An 18462-nucleotide genomic window follows, 5' to 3' on the forward strand; every position below is an offset into this window, starting at 1 on the left:
TTGGAGGTGTTGAGAGTAACCACTGCTTCTTAATACTCCCATATAACCATCGAGGTCCCGGCCGAGAGTAACAATGACAATTATATTACAAGCATACAACCAAACGCTCCTCGTACATCCCGTCTGCGTCATTCGAAGGTTTTGCAAGCATACAACAAAACGCTCCACAGACATCCCATCTACGTTGTTCTGAGGTTCAAACAATACCAAAACAACATTTCTCACTACTCCACGGGGGAGTAAAATCACCAATCAATGAAACCAATATCAAAACCAAAGTCAAACATTTCAAATTGGCACCAAGAAAAGTTCAAAACAGATACCATCCATTTCAAACAAGATCACCAAACAAGCTCTCAAACAGAACTCAAACTTAAAAATCAATCTCGACATTAGCCAACCTCAAAAAGTCGACTGACTTTCCATCCTGAAACCCGCACCAAAAATTAGGGTTAGGTTCCTTCCATAAGGTGGTAGCCGACCGAAGCATGGTCCATCAGCTCTTGGACAGAAAGTGTCCCTTTGGCGGCGATGGTAGTCCCAAAATAACAATCACACCGGACCTCCAAGGTTATCAGCTTGAGAAGAGACACCTGGTGAGAGATGTCCAAAACCTTCCAGTATTCTACTGGGGTTTTCATAGCTTGCAAGCATTTCAAGATACCCCACTCTGCCAGAAGCTGCACTCTAAAAGAAGATGTCAGAAACCGTAAAACTTCGGGCAAGAATTCTCTTGAAAGCTTGCCAAGTCCTTGGAGTGTGCGGCTCGGTAGTTATAGACTTCCACCATTGCATGGCACTACCTCAGATAAAATTAGCAGCTCGAAACAAATCCTAGATCCTTCTCTTGTAAGTGATCTTTAGGGCCTATCCCGTATAAGACATGAGCCGTTAAGACGGGAGCGCACCCGATGCGCGATGAAGTAAGGGTGGAGTGGCTAACAAGTTCGTGTTCGGGGTCCGAAGATACTTCAAATAAGATTCCATTAGACTTTTGGAAGTGCCAGTTTGCTCTATCTGCTCTTTGGTAGGGCCATTATGTTTTCTGAAAAGCACACGCCTCATGCTCTGATACCACTATCACAAGACAGGCACCACGTACCAATAGAAAAGAACAAACTGAACAGACTTTTAGCACTTTAATAACAACTGAACTGAGAGAGAGAGAGAGAGAGAGAGAGAAAGAGAGCACACGCGACACGGAGTGGTGGAATTCCACCTAGAGAGTATTGGCCCCAAACCTTGGCGCCCCTTTCGGTATTTCTTTATAATGCATCATCAAAGTACAAGCCGGTACTCCATCCTCTGCACCTTCATCCAGAAGCATGCCAGAGAATGAGCCCATGGCCTCACATTTAAAGGCCCTATGCCCAAAAGCAATTTACATGAAAAGCCTTCAGACTCAAAAGCATCAGGTCCAAAAATTGCCATCATAAATCACAGAAATCCATACAACTACCACGTCAACAATCAATGGAAAATGCAAAAACCCGTACAATCTACCATGTCATCATGTCAGTGCAAAATTCGGGTTTTTTGTACAGTTGCCATGTCATCATACCAGCACAAATCCTTATATGTGTGTGTGGATCCTCCTTTATTTATATGCCTTTATGTCACTTGGGCCCCATCGGACGATGTCCCATAAGTTGGTAGGACTTCTTCTTCTATTGTTGCTTGCTCTTCTTAGGGTTTAGGACCCTCAGCCGTGGTCTGAAGGTTGGCTATTTTCTTCACTGACTCGACACGTCAGTAGTTTGTGACAGGGAGTGAAACATAAAGTAGAGTAATCCTGTAAGCCTTTCTGAAAAAACCTAAAGAAAAATAAGAATTTAAAATTGTGTAAAGGTGCTTCCTCCACGCATGGCGGATGAGACAGGCTATTTGAGTCCTGGGATGAGGATGGGCATATGCCTAGAGAAATATATGTGATTGCTTGAAAGATAACTAGATAGCCTTTGAAATGTCCTTGGTGGAACTGCCTGGAATGAGCCTCCCAACCTCGCTTTAATTAGCCCCCTGGGCCTCATTCCCTATCCACACTCACAGCTGGCCCCTTGGGCCTGGTCCTTGACCACCGGGCTATGCCCTTGGCATGACTTTACCCCCCCCCCCCCCTTGGAGAAGCGTTTTCATCCTTGAAAACAAAAGTGGTGATACACTAATATGTGCCACAGTGGCATCCGTCAGGAATCCATGTGTTTTGCGGGAGGTTCAACGTAACCATGAATAAAATCCTGATTTTTCACATTGTTGTCCCTTTGCAACCATCTTGGTAAAACCGTCTCATATACAACATAACATATAAACTCTTCTTAGAACTCATGTGAGTATGCTAAACAAGTTATCACAACTAGGGTGTACCCAAAAGAGTACCCCTTTCACTTTCGATGAAAGTAACTTTCTCACGTAACTCATCATCCAAGTCTTTCAAATGACTGGTAAATAGAGTTAACCATCTTGATTAACTTGAAAGATCCACAAGCACCCAAACCAATCCATGACCTATATTGGTGATTGGTAGATCCAAACATAATCTTATAGAGATACTACACATAGAGTGCAAAATGCTTCAAAAGCAACAACTTGATGAATACGCATGTCGGTCCAAATCAACCTTTGCTAAACACTAGGACCCATAACACCTAGTGTACATGCATTTAACAAAAACAGATCCGAACCTGTATATTTATGATAACACTTGCCAATACTTATGGCGAATGTGATGCTCCTAGCACCCATTAAAGAGGAGTGTAAATAGTTGTGAAAAGAAACAAAATACTTGTTGCTGCAATCATTTGCAAACGTTCCTAAAATGTTTGAACCATAATAGAAGGTGAAATATTAATCACTTCTAGGTACAAACGTTGAAATTTTTTCATTAACAACTCATAGCCTTGCTATATGCATAAACGACCATCCGTTAATGTTGTTTAGCAACACTTGTACCTTAACAAGTCATTCTGAGTATCCGACAATTTCTAGCCAGTGAAATTGTTCCTGACACGTCGGGCTAAAAATGGTCTAAAAAACGGATTCGACCAGCACCTAGGGACTTTGTTGTGACACATACTTGAAATAGTGGGTGCCAGTGTCAGTCTCAGAGACTCATATTCTTCACATGTGTAATATGTCTCATATAAGGATGTTTGAAAAAAGAACATCCTTTAAGTACAAGATCTACTTGTGCGTGGAGGTAACTGCAAACACTCTACGATGGGAGTGAGAGGGACCCTCATTAACCTTGCTCCACACTCGCTAAACTAAACTCCTTGAGTTCCTAGATCATGTTGTATCCCCATATTACAATATGTGTGTTACGAGACTGGGCACCCTCCTGTTGTAGTGGTTAGTTGCAATTGGGATCTCTGGCGTAATGGTTAATTATGTGTTGTCTATTTATTTTACTAATTGAGTTGATGATGATTTTGTAGAGTGGAATGCGGGGAGTTGATGAAGAGGCGACGGCAATTACTCTTGGTCATTTTATATTTGCATAGTATCTTAGAACATCATTTCAATAAGCCACTATGGCTCTGTAAATAGTTGTAGTGGGAACTCCCCTTATGGGTCATGCAAGAACTAATGAGCTTCACTCATTTACAAAAGTGAAGTGGTTGTAAAAGAGGGGCCTCAATTTTTGGCACCTTAAACTCAAAATAATATATTAAATACCAACTCCACAAGAGAGGTGACGTGGAGTTTGGGGCTAGATTTATGCCTTTCTCTTGTAGATTCTCTTCTCTACTCTCTTAAGCTATGGTTATTTGCTGTGTACTCTCTAATCTAGTTTCCATCTCTTACACATCTCTTACACTCTCTTACAAGCATGTCTATGTCAATTCTATGTTTACTGTGTGTGTGTGTGTGTGTGTGTGTCAGAGTCTAGGTGAGTGTGTGTGCTTGGAAATTGGAAGAAGAGGTGGACAGATTGATGGTGATTGCTTGGAAGCTTGTGTTGAATATTTTAAGCGGTCGATCTCCCCCTCTTCTCCCAACAATGTGCCAAATAAACCCTACAAGTGGGTCTATAACTGCATAATGCAAAAACTTATTTTCAATACTATGACCTGAAATTCTTGGCTCGTGCATGACCTTGTTATCTCTCTTAAGAGCAAAAATGGATGAAAACCTAGAATTTTATGTATCCAAATCAGATCCATACCTGGAGGTTAAACAGAGTGTTCACTTACCTGTAGTCAAAGGCACCTGCCCAAATTTTGTAAAGAATGAGGATGCAAGAGAGCTACACAAGGCAAGCACAAAGCACACAGAGATGGAAAGCTTCTTCTTCTTCTTCATAGAAAAGAGAGTAAAAAATGACTAAGTGCTAAAGCTGAAAAATAGCACATATGTACATGCAGTCACTAAGTGTGAACTCGCTAGAAGCGTACTAGGCTGGCACTATAAGTGTAGTCCAGCTGTAGAATCACTGGCAGAGATCCTCCGTGTCGGTCACCTAACGCGCCAGTGAGTAAATGACGTAAGCGGCCAAGACCCGTAGTGGATGCCAGCTCAAGGTGTAGAGCTCGACATCTCAACACTCCCCCTCGAGCTCTGCATGTCGCAGAGTCCAAGCATAGTCCCGAAACGTCGAAGCTTCTCAGCTCCGAGGGCCTTGGTAAAGATATCCGCTATCTGCTCCTCTGTGCTGACGTAGACCAAGTCGATGTCGCCCGCCAACACTCGCTCTCGAACGTAGTGGTAATGGACCTCTATGTGTTTGGTCCTAGCATGGAACACTGGGTTCCTAGCCAACTGCATGCTGCTGAGGTTGTCACAATGAATGACAATCTGCTGGTCCACCTGCACTCCCAAGTCCTCAAGTAATGTGCGTAGCCAAGCTACCTCGCACGCCGCAACTGCTGCACCTCTGTACTCGGCCTCTGTGCTAGATAAAGCAACCGTAGGCTGCTTTTTGCTTCTCCAAGTAACAACAGCACTCCCAAAAGAGAACATGAAGCCACTCGTAGATCTCCTATCAACAATGCTACCTGCCCAATCTGCATCTGTATACCCATACAATGCTAATGGTGCATCTGCTGCATAGAACAATGCGTAGTCAAGAGTCCCTTGCACATACCTAAGTGTGCGTCGTACTCCATCCAAATGTGGCTTCCTCGGAAGCTGCATGAACTGACTCTCCAAGCCTACTGTGTAGCTCAAGTCTGGCCTTGTGATAGTCAAGTAGATTAGACTACCCACCATCTTCCTGTACATATTGACATCCTCAACAACATCACCCTTCTCTGCACTCAGCTTTGCATTCACATCCAAGGGAATGGAAATCGGCTTACAATCAGCCATACCATACTTTGACAACATGTCCAAAGCATATTGTCTCTGTGACAGCCATACACCCTCTGGAGTCCTGATCACCTCAATGCCAAGAAAGTAGCGCAACTCGCCCAAATCTTTCATTTCAAACTCCTGTTTGAGAAGACCCTTCACATGGTCAATCTCCATAGCATTGTCACCAACAATAATAAGGTCATCTACATATATGGTAATGACCACAATCCCCACATCACTCTCATGTACATAGAGTGAATGATCAGCATGAGCTCTCCTAAAACCAATACTGACAAGATACTTGGCAATCCTGTCATACCATGCTCTAGAGCCCTGCTTCAAACCATACAAAGCTTTGAGAAGTCTGCATACATAATCTGGGTAACCTGGATCGACATAACCAGGTGGCTGATCCATATACACTTCCTCTTGCAACTCACCATTCAAAAAGGCATTCTTTACATCCATTTGATGCATAATCCATCCTCTAGATGCAGCCACTGCTATGACAGCTCTCACAGTCGTCATCTTTGCCACTGGAGCAAAGGTCTCCTCATAGTCTATGCCATACGTCTGTGCATAACCCTTTGCGACCAGCCTTGCCTTGTGACGCTCAATGTTACCATCAGCCTTATGCTTGGTTTTATACACCCATTTACAGCCAATAGCTTTCTTGCCACTTGGCAATGGCACCAACTCCCATGTGTCATTTGCTTCCAATGCAGCCATCTCTTCATTCATTGCATCATCCCAATGCACATTTCCAACTGCATCCTCAAAACATGTGGGCTCCACATCCTGTATCACCTTAGCCATGTAGGCTTGGTGATGCGCTAGATACCCATCATAAGTCAATTTCTGAACTGGATTTCTGACTCTATTAGATCCGCGTGGTCCTTGGTCACTCCTTTGCCCTCTAGCATCTTCTTGTACTTTCCTTACACCAGGTGTCCTAAAAGCCGGAATTCCAAATTCCTCATCAAGACTTTGTTCAGAACCATCTGAATCCATGTCTACATGTGAAAAACCTGATGATGCATCAACCATAAAGGGAGGTTCATCAACCTTTTCCTTTCCTTTTCGTGATACATTCCCTGTACCTGTTGGTGGAGTAACCTGCGTACGTAGTCTACCATTCCATGGTTTCTCAACAGAGCCACGAGAAGAGGACTCTTGTGGTCCACTCAAAACCTGTGACTGCGGCCTCACATTTGTACAACCACATCATCTTTTACATCAGCCCCAATAGTGCCATGTGCATTACTGTACCAGCTGCTCATCTCATCAAAGACTACATCTCTGCTCACTCGTAATTCTCGTGTAGTAGGATTGTAGCACCTGTACCCCTTTTGTTCAAGGGAATATCCCACAAGAATACATTTCTCTGCTTTAGGATCCAATTTCCTACGCAACTCATCTGGTACATGCACGTAAGCTATGCAGCGAAACACTTTCAAGTGTGCCAAATCAGGCTTTGTACCTGTAAACATTTCCTCAGGTGTTACATCATGCACCGCAGCTGTAGGTGTCTTGTTCATAATGTACACAGCTGTATTTACAGCTTCATCCCAGAAATGATGAGGCATGTTCTTCTCATTCATCAATGCACGTGCAACCTCTGCAATGTGCCTATTTTTCCTTTCTGCGACCCCATTCTACTGTGGAGTATATCTGCATGTAAACTACCTGTGTATACTATGCATTCGCAGAAAATCTGAAAAATCATTGGAGAAGTACTCTCCCCCTCCATCTGACCTCAATGTCTTGATTTGCATATCTGTCTCCTTCTCAATCATGACTTTGAAGTCTTGAAAGTGACCAAACACTTCACTTTTGTTACGCATGAAGTAGACCCATACTTTCCTTGTATGGTCATCAATGAAAGAGACATAATACCTGCAACCATGTATACTTGCAGTATCGGTTGGACCCCAAACATCTGTGTGCACCACCTCAAGTGGCCTTTTACATACATTGCGCTCATGTGGAAATGAGCCCTTTGACTGTTTTCCAAACTGGCATGCTGCACACACTTTATGCATACCATCCACCTTGAATTTGGGCAAACCTTTTACAATCTGTTTTGATTGCATGCTGCGCAATCTCTGCTCATTGACATGGCCAATGCGTTTGTGCCAAATGTCAACATCAGCCACAACACCTGTGCCCTGTGCAAATAATGCAGCTTTTACCTTAGGCATGTCTACATTCAACGTAAACATTCTGCCCACACATTTGCCCTCTATGATCAGCTTACAGCCATTCTGGAAATCTTCTACATAACAGCCATTTGGATTGAAGCGAACCTGCAAACCCTGCTCAACCATTTGTCCAACAGAAACAAGATTCTTTGTAATGTTTGGGACATGAAGTACATCTGCTAAGTACTTTGATTTCCCACTCTTCGTATTTAGAGGTATGTCCCCTACATGAGCAATGGGGTGAGCTGTATCATCTCCTGTCTGCACATAGCCTGACACATCTGGTTTGCGCATATCTCTAAACCACTCTCCACGAGACGTCATGTGATTAGAGGCACCTGAATCCACATACCAAACATCATCTTGGGTGGAATTCTCTGCAGTCATTGTATTCATTACATGCTGCATAACAAACATGCGCTCGTTTTTGCTGTCATCTGCATCTCTGCTAGTAGATGCATAGTTGCCCTGTTCTCTCTTTCTACTTGCTTTTCCCTTTGGACAGTCACGTGACATGTGACCTCTTTCACCACAAGTCCAACATTCTCTACTATCTGGAGTATGTTGCTGCCTGCTTGATCCTGCACCACGACCTCTTTGACTCCCCCTGCCTTGAGACTGGTTTCCCCTGCCACCTGTATTGTTTTGATTTGATTGACCTTCCAAAAATTGGCCCCTGCAACCCCTTGGGCCTCGACCACGACCTCTACCTCTACCTCTGTTGGACTTAGAATAGAAGGCCTGTTCAGAATTATTTCTGCCATGAGAAGAAGATGTGTCAAGGTTCTTCTCCTCAAGAATAAGCATAGAAATCAAATCTTGGAACACGGGGATGTCATCTCTTGTATTCATGGAAGACCTAAAATGTACATACTCATCTCCTAGACCATCCAAGCATGCACGGACAATGTCATCGTCTTCCACTGACACTTTAATAGATCCAAGAGCCTCAATGATACTCTTGATCTTCAAGGCATAATCATTGATTGAGAGGTTGTTCCTCTTAACCTGATTTAGCTCCGACTTTAGTTGAAGCTTCCTGGCCTTGGTGTTCACCTCGAACACTCTGCCTAAGTTTCTCCATGCAATGGCGGGGGTTTCAGCATCCTGTAGATAGCCCATCGTGCCATCTGTGATGCTCATAGACAGCCAATACATCACTTTGCTCTGGCCTTGTTGCCAGTCCCTCAAAGCTTTCCTTTGTTCTGCTGTAGCATTTGCCTCGGGAATCTCTGGTTCCTTTTCATTGTCTCCTTCTACATAGTCCCAATAACCTTTTCCTTTTAGGAAATTTGTTATTCTGAACTTCCATGCAGGGTAGTTATTTTTCTCAAGCTTCTCAGTAACAATCTGACTGAAACCGTCAGACATCTTGAAGCACTAAGACAAAATAGCTGCAATCTGCAAAAACCTGTAAATCTGCTGAACCTGCTATCGTGGTTCCTGTAACGCTTTCTACACTCAACGAGTGTCCACAATATAGCGTTTCACAACCACTGTACTTGTACAGTAAATCTCTGTATACTGCACTTTGGAGACCTGTTCAGAAACTTGTGCGAAAAACCCCTAACAAAGGATTGCGAACAAAGGGATTGTGATGCTCTTGCTCTCTTAGCCTCTCTTGCCTGCACCAGGCTCTGATACCATGTAAAGAATGAGGATGCAAGAGAGCTACACAAGGCAAGCACAAAGCACACAGAGATGGAAAGCTTCTTCTTCTTCTTCACAGAAAAGAGAGTAAAAAATGACTAAGTGCTAAAGCTGAAAAATAGCACATATGTACATGCGGTCACTAAGTGTGAACTCGCTAGAAGCGTACTAGGCTGGCACTATAAGTGTAGTCCAGCTGTAGAATCACTGGCAGAGATCCTCCGTGTCGGTCACCTAACGCGCCAGTGAGTAAATGACGTAAGCGGCCAAGACCCGTAGTGGATGCCAGCTCAAGGTGTAGAGCTCGACATCTCAACAAATTTCCCACCTGCAAAGGCATGGGAGCTCTAACTGAAAATCAGTAATGTGCAAGTAATATTGCATATGTAACCTTGGGTGTTGCCTTTGAGATCAAAACCCCTTGGTTAAAATCAACATTGTCAAACCGCGTGGTTAGACTATGTAGAAAAATTGCTCAACTAGCAGTCGGCCCTTGGCCTATGTCGGTGACCCCCCTTGGGTTTTTCTTTATTACTTTGGAAGTTAGAATTCTCTACTATCCCGTGGCAGTTTGTAAACTTCTTGCTTTGAAGATGAAAGTGTGAAGGTTCCAAGAATTGACCATCAACACTTAATAAGTGATTTAGTAACCACGTGTTGGGTCTTACCCCCAAACCCGTACTCATATAGACACTCTTAGTGCTATAGATAAAATAGGAGATCCACTGAAGTAGGAAACGTATTCACAACAAAATCTTGGCCAGACCCCAAAATCCATAATCTTGGGTTTTTATGAACAGTCGTGCTATCTGAAATGCTATACACCTTGGTATAAATAATTATTGACGAGTTGAAGACGTTCAAAAACTCAACTTGACTATCACGCTTAAAGTTTTATAGTGTTAAAATAATGGCCAAAAAATCGTTCATGGAAAGATCCTTTGCTCCCCTCGGCCTCGCGCTCAAGTTGAGTCCATCCTCGCGATGTATGGTGGTGGTCGATGTCCTCTCCTTCCTCGCCGGCAAGCGGCTCTGCACACGGCTTCGACCCCGTTCTCTGCTACGCGGCCATGACCGCCTCCAATCTCCTCGGCCCCCTAGTTTGCATGAGCATGCAAGAAGAAAAGTGGGTGGCTCCACGCCCTCATGCCCAAAATAGCCCTTTCTTTGATACCAGTGAAATGCCCTTGGTGGGACTGCCTGGAATGAGCCTCCCAACCTCCCTTTAAATAGCCCCCTAGGCCTCATTCCCTATCCACACTCACAGTCGGCCCCTTGGGCCTGGTCGTTGACCATCGGGCTATGCCCTTGGCATGACAGCCTTAATCATACTAAAGAAAAAAATGAATTAGAACATTCTATAAAGAAGAAAGATGGGAACGACCCAATAAATGCACACTTGCAAAGGTATGCAATAGTTTGCATGCTACTTTCAAATGCTTGAAATGTATTCTTGGTTTACATGATTGGAATATTGTTTTCTAGTATCATAGTATTACTTTAGAAATGTGCATTTATCAAACAGTTTGGTGGAGGGTGAATTTCGAGGGTTAATTTGTTGGTCGGAAAGTTGAACCCAATTTTATGTTATATATTAAGTTAAACCAAGGACGGGGAAAGGGATTTTGACCTATGGAGTGGGGATCAAACTTGGGAATGAGGGATTCATGGAGATTGTAAATACATTCATCTTAGGGGAACGCACTGACGGTTGTGATCGGTCATAACCGAGAAAAAAGCATCAGTGACCTTGAACCAACGGTGAATTAGAGAACTCCCACCAGTTGACCCTAGAAAGTTGAGTTCAAATTTAGTCTGATGACTTTGATGGGAAAGTTGGACAGATAGGCAAAGATATTTTGGAGGTAGGGATCCATATGAGAAAAAATGAATGTTATCACCCCGTTGAGTTGACATGGAAGAGCTGGAGTCATGTCTTGGTGTCGGTCTCAAGCGGGAGGGATGTCAAAGATCATGGTATATCCGTTTGGAGATGGTACAGCCGGTGGTCCATGGCATGGTCCTCACAAGGTACAACTCCTCGAGGGTCCAACTCTCTGAAACTCTGCATCTAAATGCTTCAAAAGAGTGGCCCTTATGACACTTATAAACGATACGAGGGATGTCTAAAAGCATCAGTTCCAAAAGCACTAAGTACCAAATGTATCTGCTTTATTTATGGTTTAGGCCCCTCGGTCAAAGGTTTGTAAGTTGGTTGGGCTAAAATTTCAATCCTAACCCACTTTGTCTGTTAGGCTTCTCGACTCGTCTTCAATAAGTTAGTCAGTTAGTAGATCTTTTTCTTATTCTTCTTCTTCTTCTGCTAGGGATTAGGCCTCTCGGTCCATTGGGTGGAACTTGGTGGTGCCACATTATTGACTTGACACATATCCCCCTCTTAAAGAATAGTAATTGTCCTCGATTACACTTACAAAACAGCTAAAGGACAGAGACTTTCTTCAGTATAGACAATGACTCTATATACCCATATACTAGTCTCTAGTGCCGTTAACGGCAAACATTTGTAATCAAATTTCACTTCGGCTAATCATTAGCAGCTTAAAACATTCCGAGACTCTACGTCCAGATGCTTCAAAAGAGTGGCCCTTCGGTAGAGTCTCAGATGCTTCAAAAGAGTGGCCCTTCGGACACTTATAAACCGTACAAGAGATGTTTTCTATTTCTCAAAATTGAATCACCTTGCCTAAAAGCAGAGCCCCAAAAGCATAGTTCCGACAACACTAAGTACCAAAAGCACCTGCTTTATTTGTGGTTTAAACCCCTCAAGGTTCTGTAAGTTGATTGGGTTAGACTTTTAATCCTAACCTACTTTGTCTTTTAGGCCTCTCATTCGGTCTTTAGTAAGTCGGTACTTCTTCTTCTTCTTCTAGGGTTTAAGCCCATTGCCCGGATCTATTCCATTGGGTGGAACTTGGTAGTGCCATGTCAGTGACTTGTCACACATCCCTGCTTCATCACTATGCGACTGACTGAGATATTGATACAATCTTGCACAAAACCGTTGGTCAGAGCTTCATGCAGCACCACTAGACCTCACACCTAAAAGTGGCAAGGACAACCCATCAGCATTGAGCTTTAGAGTGGACCCAGAAGGAGAACCAAAAGGAGAACCTCTGTAAAATAGAGAAGTAGGTAAGGAACCCTAGCAAGGCAGCAAAACTTCAACAAGCCATGGGGACTGAGATATCAGAAGGAGAACCTCTGTAAAATAGAGAAGCAGGTAAGTAACCCTGGCAAGTCAGCAAAACTCCAACAAGCCATGGGAACTGAGATAACATTACTTTATCAGGTCCGAGCTTAAGAGTCCTCTTGTATTCCATCTAATTCTTCCTTTTTTAATTAGAGATAAAGAAAAATGGGGATGATATTTGTGCTGCCGACATTGAAGACCCTATGTTGACATTAAAAAACACTATGTTGCGTGGAACCTCCCTTCAAGGAAATGTACATGTTTCCCCTCTTTATTGCTGGCCACCAATCATGCAGTGCACTCATATCCTGGTTAAAAGAGAAAATTTTCCCATTGCAATCAAGAATTCCGGGTTAAAACTTCACTGGATCTGATTTTTCAAGGTCAAAATTTGGGCTTCATCATCAGACACCCCAATGAATAGCTTAGATTTTTGCCCTAATTCCTAATTATCTAATTAGTTTTCCCGCTGATGAATCGACTCTCGAGCGTGGTACAAACAATCTTCAGAAACTGAAGCGGCCCTCAAACTTTGTGCCCACAGCCAAAATCTATGGCCATTAAGCCCACCATCACAGCTTCCACCACCAAACTCATCCCAAAGAAAGACATTCTCAACAGAAGTTGCTTTGTTTAAAATCAAAGCCACCACTGATCCACCCTCTTACCTTTCTCGCAAACAGCATATTTATCCTCCATTGTGATATGCAATCACCTCGCCCCATGGTACGCATAAAATTGCCATGACTGCATCCCTCACCGCAAGAGGGCACTACAATTGCATACATAAGAAGTACCCTGTACACTCAACCATCTACATGTATTTCAGATGGCATGGAGACGGCATGGGCCCATTAAGTAGCATGTGCAGAGACTGGAAAAGCAAACACAAATTCATTAAGCCCAGCTGCAAGCATGCACAAAGCTTAGTTACCTGTTGCAATGTGATAACTAAGTCTCATGTAAGCATGCTCTGAATATCTAGAATGAAACCCTCTTCTTCCTCTGTTCCATGCTAATGCCTCATTGAATAGGCAACCATTTATTTGCCACTTAAATCAGCTGGCTATTGTCCCCTTTCCCTGTGATAAGATGTTTGCTGCCATCCCGCTCTCTTCTTGCAGTAACAACCACCTTACTTTGTATTATATATTATATTCTGAGAATTCATGAAAGAAAGGACATGGTCTTTTTCTTGCTATGTTTGGAGGTTCTTGCATCACGAAAGAGTGGTTAGAAGGGAGTGTAGCAATAACAATGAGAACCTATATCTCTTCTTTTCACATCATCACGATACTCCTTTTTTATCATTTCACCTGCTAGATAAGGCATAGACATTGGATAGCACCACATAATGTCCACCTTGGCTTTGATTCAATTCAGCAACATATCTTGCAGTACGCTTTGCCCATTCTACATTAACATGCTGTCGGCAAGCCCCGAGTAGCGCCATCCAAAGTGCTGCTGACGGTTGGCAGGGTATAGAATCTGTAAAGGCCTCTGCATATTCCAAAAGTCCCACTCGACCAAAAAGATCTATCATGCAGCAAAAGTGATCCAGGCCAAGCTTGCAGGGATGACTTCGAACCATGTCTACGAAATAAACAAGGGCCTCGTCCACAATTCCAAAGCGACAGCAAACAAGCAGCGCTTGTAAGAATGTGGCATCATCCAGTCTGTAGTTTCGGGCAACCAGCAACTTACAGACTTGTAAAGCTCTTCTGGACCCGTGTTGCACATATGCTGCGAGCAAGGCAGTCCAAGAGATAAATCCATGCTCCAAAACTCCATTAAATACTGCTTGTGCTGCACTTACATCGCCGCACTTGCCATACATATTGATCAACGAAGCTTCAATGCTAATATCATCGAACTGTGTAACATAAGTATGTATTCTCCTTCCATTGAACAAGGATGGCAAATTAGAACAGGCACGAAGGAGACTGACAAAAGCCTGGTGTTCAGGTAAAATTCCTTCTTGCTGCATTTGAAAGAATAACTGCAGAGCTTCTAGGTCTTGGCCATTCTCTGTGCAGCTTGTGATCATGACGGTCCATGCTAAGACACTAATTCCAGAGACAGTATCAAATAATTTTCTCGCCTCCTCCAAGCTCGTAGAACTAAGGTACAAGCTGATAAGCATTGCCCTGGCACTATCATCAAGTTCATAGCTAGCACCAATAAGGAGACAGTGTACACGCTTGCCTTCCAGCACGTTTTTTCGTTTGTAACAAGCATCCAACAAGCTAAAAAAGACTACCTTATCTGGCATGAATCCTTGCTGTACCATTTGCATAAAAGATTGGAGTATTGCTGCTTCGTCCTTTTGCTGTGATTGTAATGCTATCATTGAAGTCCAAGAAAGTAAATTAGGATGAGTGATGCTGCCAAGGACTGTGGTTGCCCGTTCCATGTTGCCACAACTTCCATACATTTGTACAAGTGCAGTTCCAACCATTACACTAGACTGCATGCCATTGCTTGCCAGCCGGGCATGCATCCGCTTCCCTTCAAATAAGCCTCTCATACTGGCACATGTCTGTAGAATACCAATGTATGTGACCTGATCTGGAAGAACTCCTTGTTGCTGCATTTGTTCAAAACATTGAAAAGCTTTCTTGCCTTGCCCTTGCTGACTATATCCTTCAATCATGGAGGTCCAAGATACTAAATTTTGTGTAAGTAGTCCATCAAAAACTACACTAGCATCCTGGAGCCAGCCTGATGTGCAATACATGTTGAGAAGAGCATTTCCCATGGCGATATCTGCTCGAAATTCGTGGGTGTAAAATATGGCATGCACTTCCTCACCAACATAATTTACACAGCAAGAGGCTACCCTCAAGGAGAGAACGTTGATGAAGGTAATGCTATTTGGTAACACTCCCTCCTGCTGCATTTGGTAGAAAAGGACAAGGGCTGTGTCCCCTTGGTTGTGCTTGACATGTGCTGCAATCAGCACGTTCCAAACGATTACATGGCGTGAATGCATACTATTGAAGATCTCAACGCTCATCATGAGACAATCACACTTTCCATACATATTCACCAAAGCGGTTTCAACAGCAATATCTGAGATAAAGCAGTTGCCGACAACAATGGCATGAAAGTGCCGGCCACAAGTGAGATTGTTTTTGTTGGCGCATGCAGTGAGCACACTGACGATGGTGTACTTATCTGGAAAAAAACCCTCTTGTAGAAGCTGTTGGAAGAGATGAAGGGCTTCTACGCAATGCCCAGCTTGAACGTACGCTCTGATGATGGATTTCCAAGCGAGCATGGGACGCTCGAGCATGCTTTCAAAGAGGATGCGGGCATCACACAAGCTGCCACATTTTCCGTACATTTGGATGAGGAGACTGTTGAGAAAGGGGTCATCCTGCAATCCATCTGTCTTAATACGAGCCTGTAAGAGGTGTCCTTGAGCGGGGTTCTTAACAGAACGCAGGAGGAGCGCATAGTCTCCTTGAAGTCCGCTACGAACCTCTGATGAAATCGCGGAGCTCGCTTTCCTCAGAAAGATGCCTCTGTCTTCAAATGAAGTGCAGGGGCTGCGCTGTCTTGGAGTAGTGATCGCCCAGGTCTTCATACACACATCAGGTGAACTCTAGAATTTAAAAAGTTGTTAAGAGGAGAGGGAAGGAATTAGTATCAAAGTAATAACAGGATGATATAAACCCGTATAAACCCAAGGGTGAGCAGGCCCCCCAATCTCAGAATAATAAAATTCCTTTCGAAACATCTTTTTTTTTAATAACCGGTGGAAGCTTTGTTCGACGGGATTGCGCCCTCTCACCCACACCTTAAGCTGAATGTCAACAACAATTGCCGACAACAGTCATGTCCTAAGTGAAGGGTGAGTTCTAACTGCTTAGTTTCTCTGTCACGGATATTTTTAACGAGTCTCAATGTGGGATGTGGGCTCCCACACTTAGATATGTGCCAGCAATTTAGGAGGAGTTCGCGGTGACAAGCCTAAGGAAATGAAAAGACCCACAAAAGTGGAAAGTCAAAAGACTTTTCATGTCGTTATAAAGAGGTTTGTGTTTTTCTAATGCTTTATTTTTCCTTCATCATTTTCTTCTCTTTAGAGTGTCCTTGCATAAGAAGAATTGGTCTAGCCCCCTTAACAAGATATGGAAAAAACAATGGCCGGAGGAAAGGTGGGAGCAAGTAATGGAGAACATTTGGAAGCCAAAGATTCCGCAGCACATGAAGGTATTCTTATGGAAGGTAATTTGGGGTGCTCTACCGATGGGGGTGAAGATTTAGGAAAGAGGAATTGGGTCAGATCGATGCTTGGGGTGCAGTTTGGCTAGTGAAGATCTGGCCCACCTCTTCATGGATTGCCCAACTATCAAAGGCCTCGCAGGGAAAATATGCAAGTGGGTCCAAAGAACATGGAAAATTGGGTTTTACAAGACTGATCTATTCCTTGGAGGGAAGAATTCAAGTGGTCTTGCCATCCTCATCAGCACTCAAATCGTCAGGTACTTCTTCCTACATAATGTATGGCAGACAAGGAACCGGCGTGTGTTTGAAGGAGGTCTTGAGGTGGCAAGCTTCGCAGAAATTATATAAGAAAGCAAAGTGCTAATATGAACGCTCGGGCGCAAGCAACAATCGGAGGATTGGTTTAGAACTACTTGTGCCTTGCTATCAGCAGAGGGCATGCCTAGGACGGGGGAAAATCTTGGCTTTTAAAAGTTCTCAAAAGAACATGATAATGGACCTTATGTATCAAGGATAAGTTGGTTGGGGTGGCTGCCCTGTTAGCCGATGTAATCTGGGGCCCTGGATGATGTCATGGCTCAACACGAGCATGACAAGACCTTGTAACTATTTGGGTTGATTAATATAATTCACTCACAATTGTGAGTTTTGCTTTTTTTTTTTTGTTAAGTGTCCTTTCACTATGCACTATGTAAGTAGTGAATATATATTTTTTGAAGCCATTAGGAAATATGGGAGTAGTGTTTGAGATTGAAAAAAATCATTTTGAGAACCTTACACAATTCTCTTCATGGGTTTTCCAAAAGGAGAATTTGAAATATTTTTACGGTGTTTTCTCAAAAATCTAGACATGACTTTTCCTTTTTCTCTTGCTCTTAAGGAGTTACAAAGCAGCATGATTGTAAGATGAGACATACTTTTCATGAACGTTGTATAAGAGTGTTCCATCTTGCTCTTTTGCAACTTGAGCCCTATCTCATGTGGCCAATTTATGGCTAGATGTGACCCTTCTTTTTCATCATCTTCCACAACTTCTCCGAGCATGAACCTAATCTCATGTTGCCAATTTATGGCTAGGTGTGACCCCTTGCTGGCTAGAGTGTAAAATATGTGTCAAGCATGGATGTCACGCTGAGTAAGGAGTAGGAGGTGAGTGGTAACATCTTCTTTAATTTTAGCCATATCATGTTGGATGGCGACAATATAGAAGGAGGGATTCTTTAGATTGAGGAGCGGTCCTTAGACGAACTCCAAGATGGAAGGTAGCCTAATGGCATGTAATGTGTTAACCCTCACGGTTCACGGACACCCTATCACCTACGACGGACGTTGTATATTTACTTGGTAGAGTCAGGTACCGGGCTTGTCAGTCCAATAGGGAAAGGGTAAGAGTGATCGCCGATGAGAGGCGCACTCTAACTGGAACATTCAAGGGATTAGTTGGCTAAGCATGGACGCCCAAGTGTGAATGGGGCGATCTCACATAAAAGTCAACTAAACCTAAAATTCACTCATTCTCTCATTTGTGCAATTGAAGAGTGCTCTTGCTCCATCTTCATCTCCTTGTGTGTGTGTGTATGCGTGAGAGAGAGAGAGAGAGTGTGTGTGATCGAGCATTGCGGCGGCACGACAGCGGCGAGGCGGTTGAGCGCGGCGTAGCGGCATCTCCCTCTTCTTCGCGGCGAGGAATCCTCCACGAAGCAATCGTAGAGCGGTGAGTGACACCCCATCGTCATCTTTGAGCTTATTAGTTTAGGCTTGTTGTGTGCTTGGAGCCATTTGTGGCTCGCACACGGCCTATCGACAAGTTCCTTGCATTGACACGTGCGACATACACGTACATTTTTGGCGCCGTTGCTGGGGAATGCCATACAC

General features: G+C 43.5%; 1 protein-coding gene across 1 annotated transcript; it reads right to left on the minus strand.

Moving 5' to 3' along the window:
* Positions 1 to 12348: 12348 nt before the first annotated feature.
* On the minus strand, positions 12349 to 15990 carry LOC147453650 (pentatricopeptide repeat-containing protein At3g09040, mitochondrial-like). Its single transcript, XM_086515769.1, has one exon. The coding sequence runs from the start codon at positions 15941 to 15943 to the stop codon at positions 13667 to 13669; it is 2277 nt and encodes a 758-aa protein (XP_086371895.1). The 5' UTR covers positions 15944 to 15990; the 3' UTR covers positions 12349 to 13666.
* Positions 15991 to 18462: the final 2472 nt, after the last annotated feature.

The sequence above is a fragment of the Adiantum capillus-veneris genome, chromosome 7 (genome assembly GCF_014529385.1).
Source record: "Adiantum capillus-veneris isolate H3 chromosome 7, ASM1452938v2, whole genome shotgun sequence".
Taxonomy (NCBI): domain Eukaryota; kingdom Viridiplantae; phylum Streptophyta; class Polypodiopsida; order Polypodiales; family Pteridaceae; genus Adiantum; species Adiantum capillus-veneris.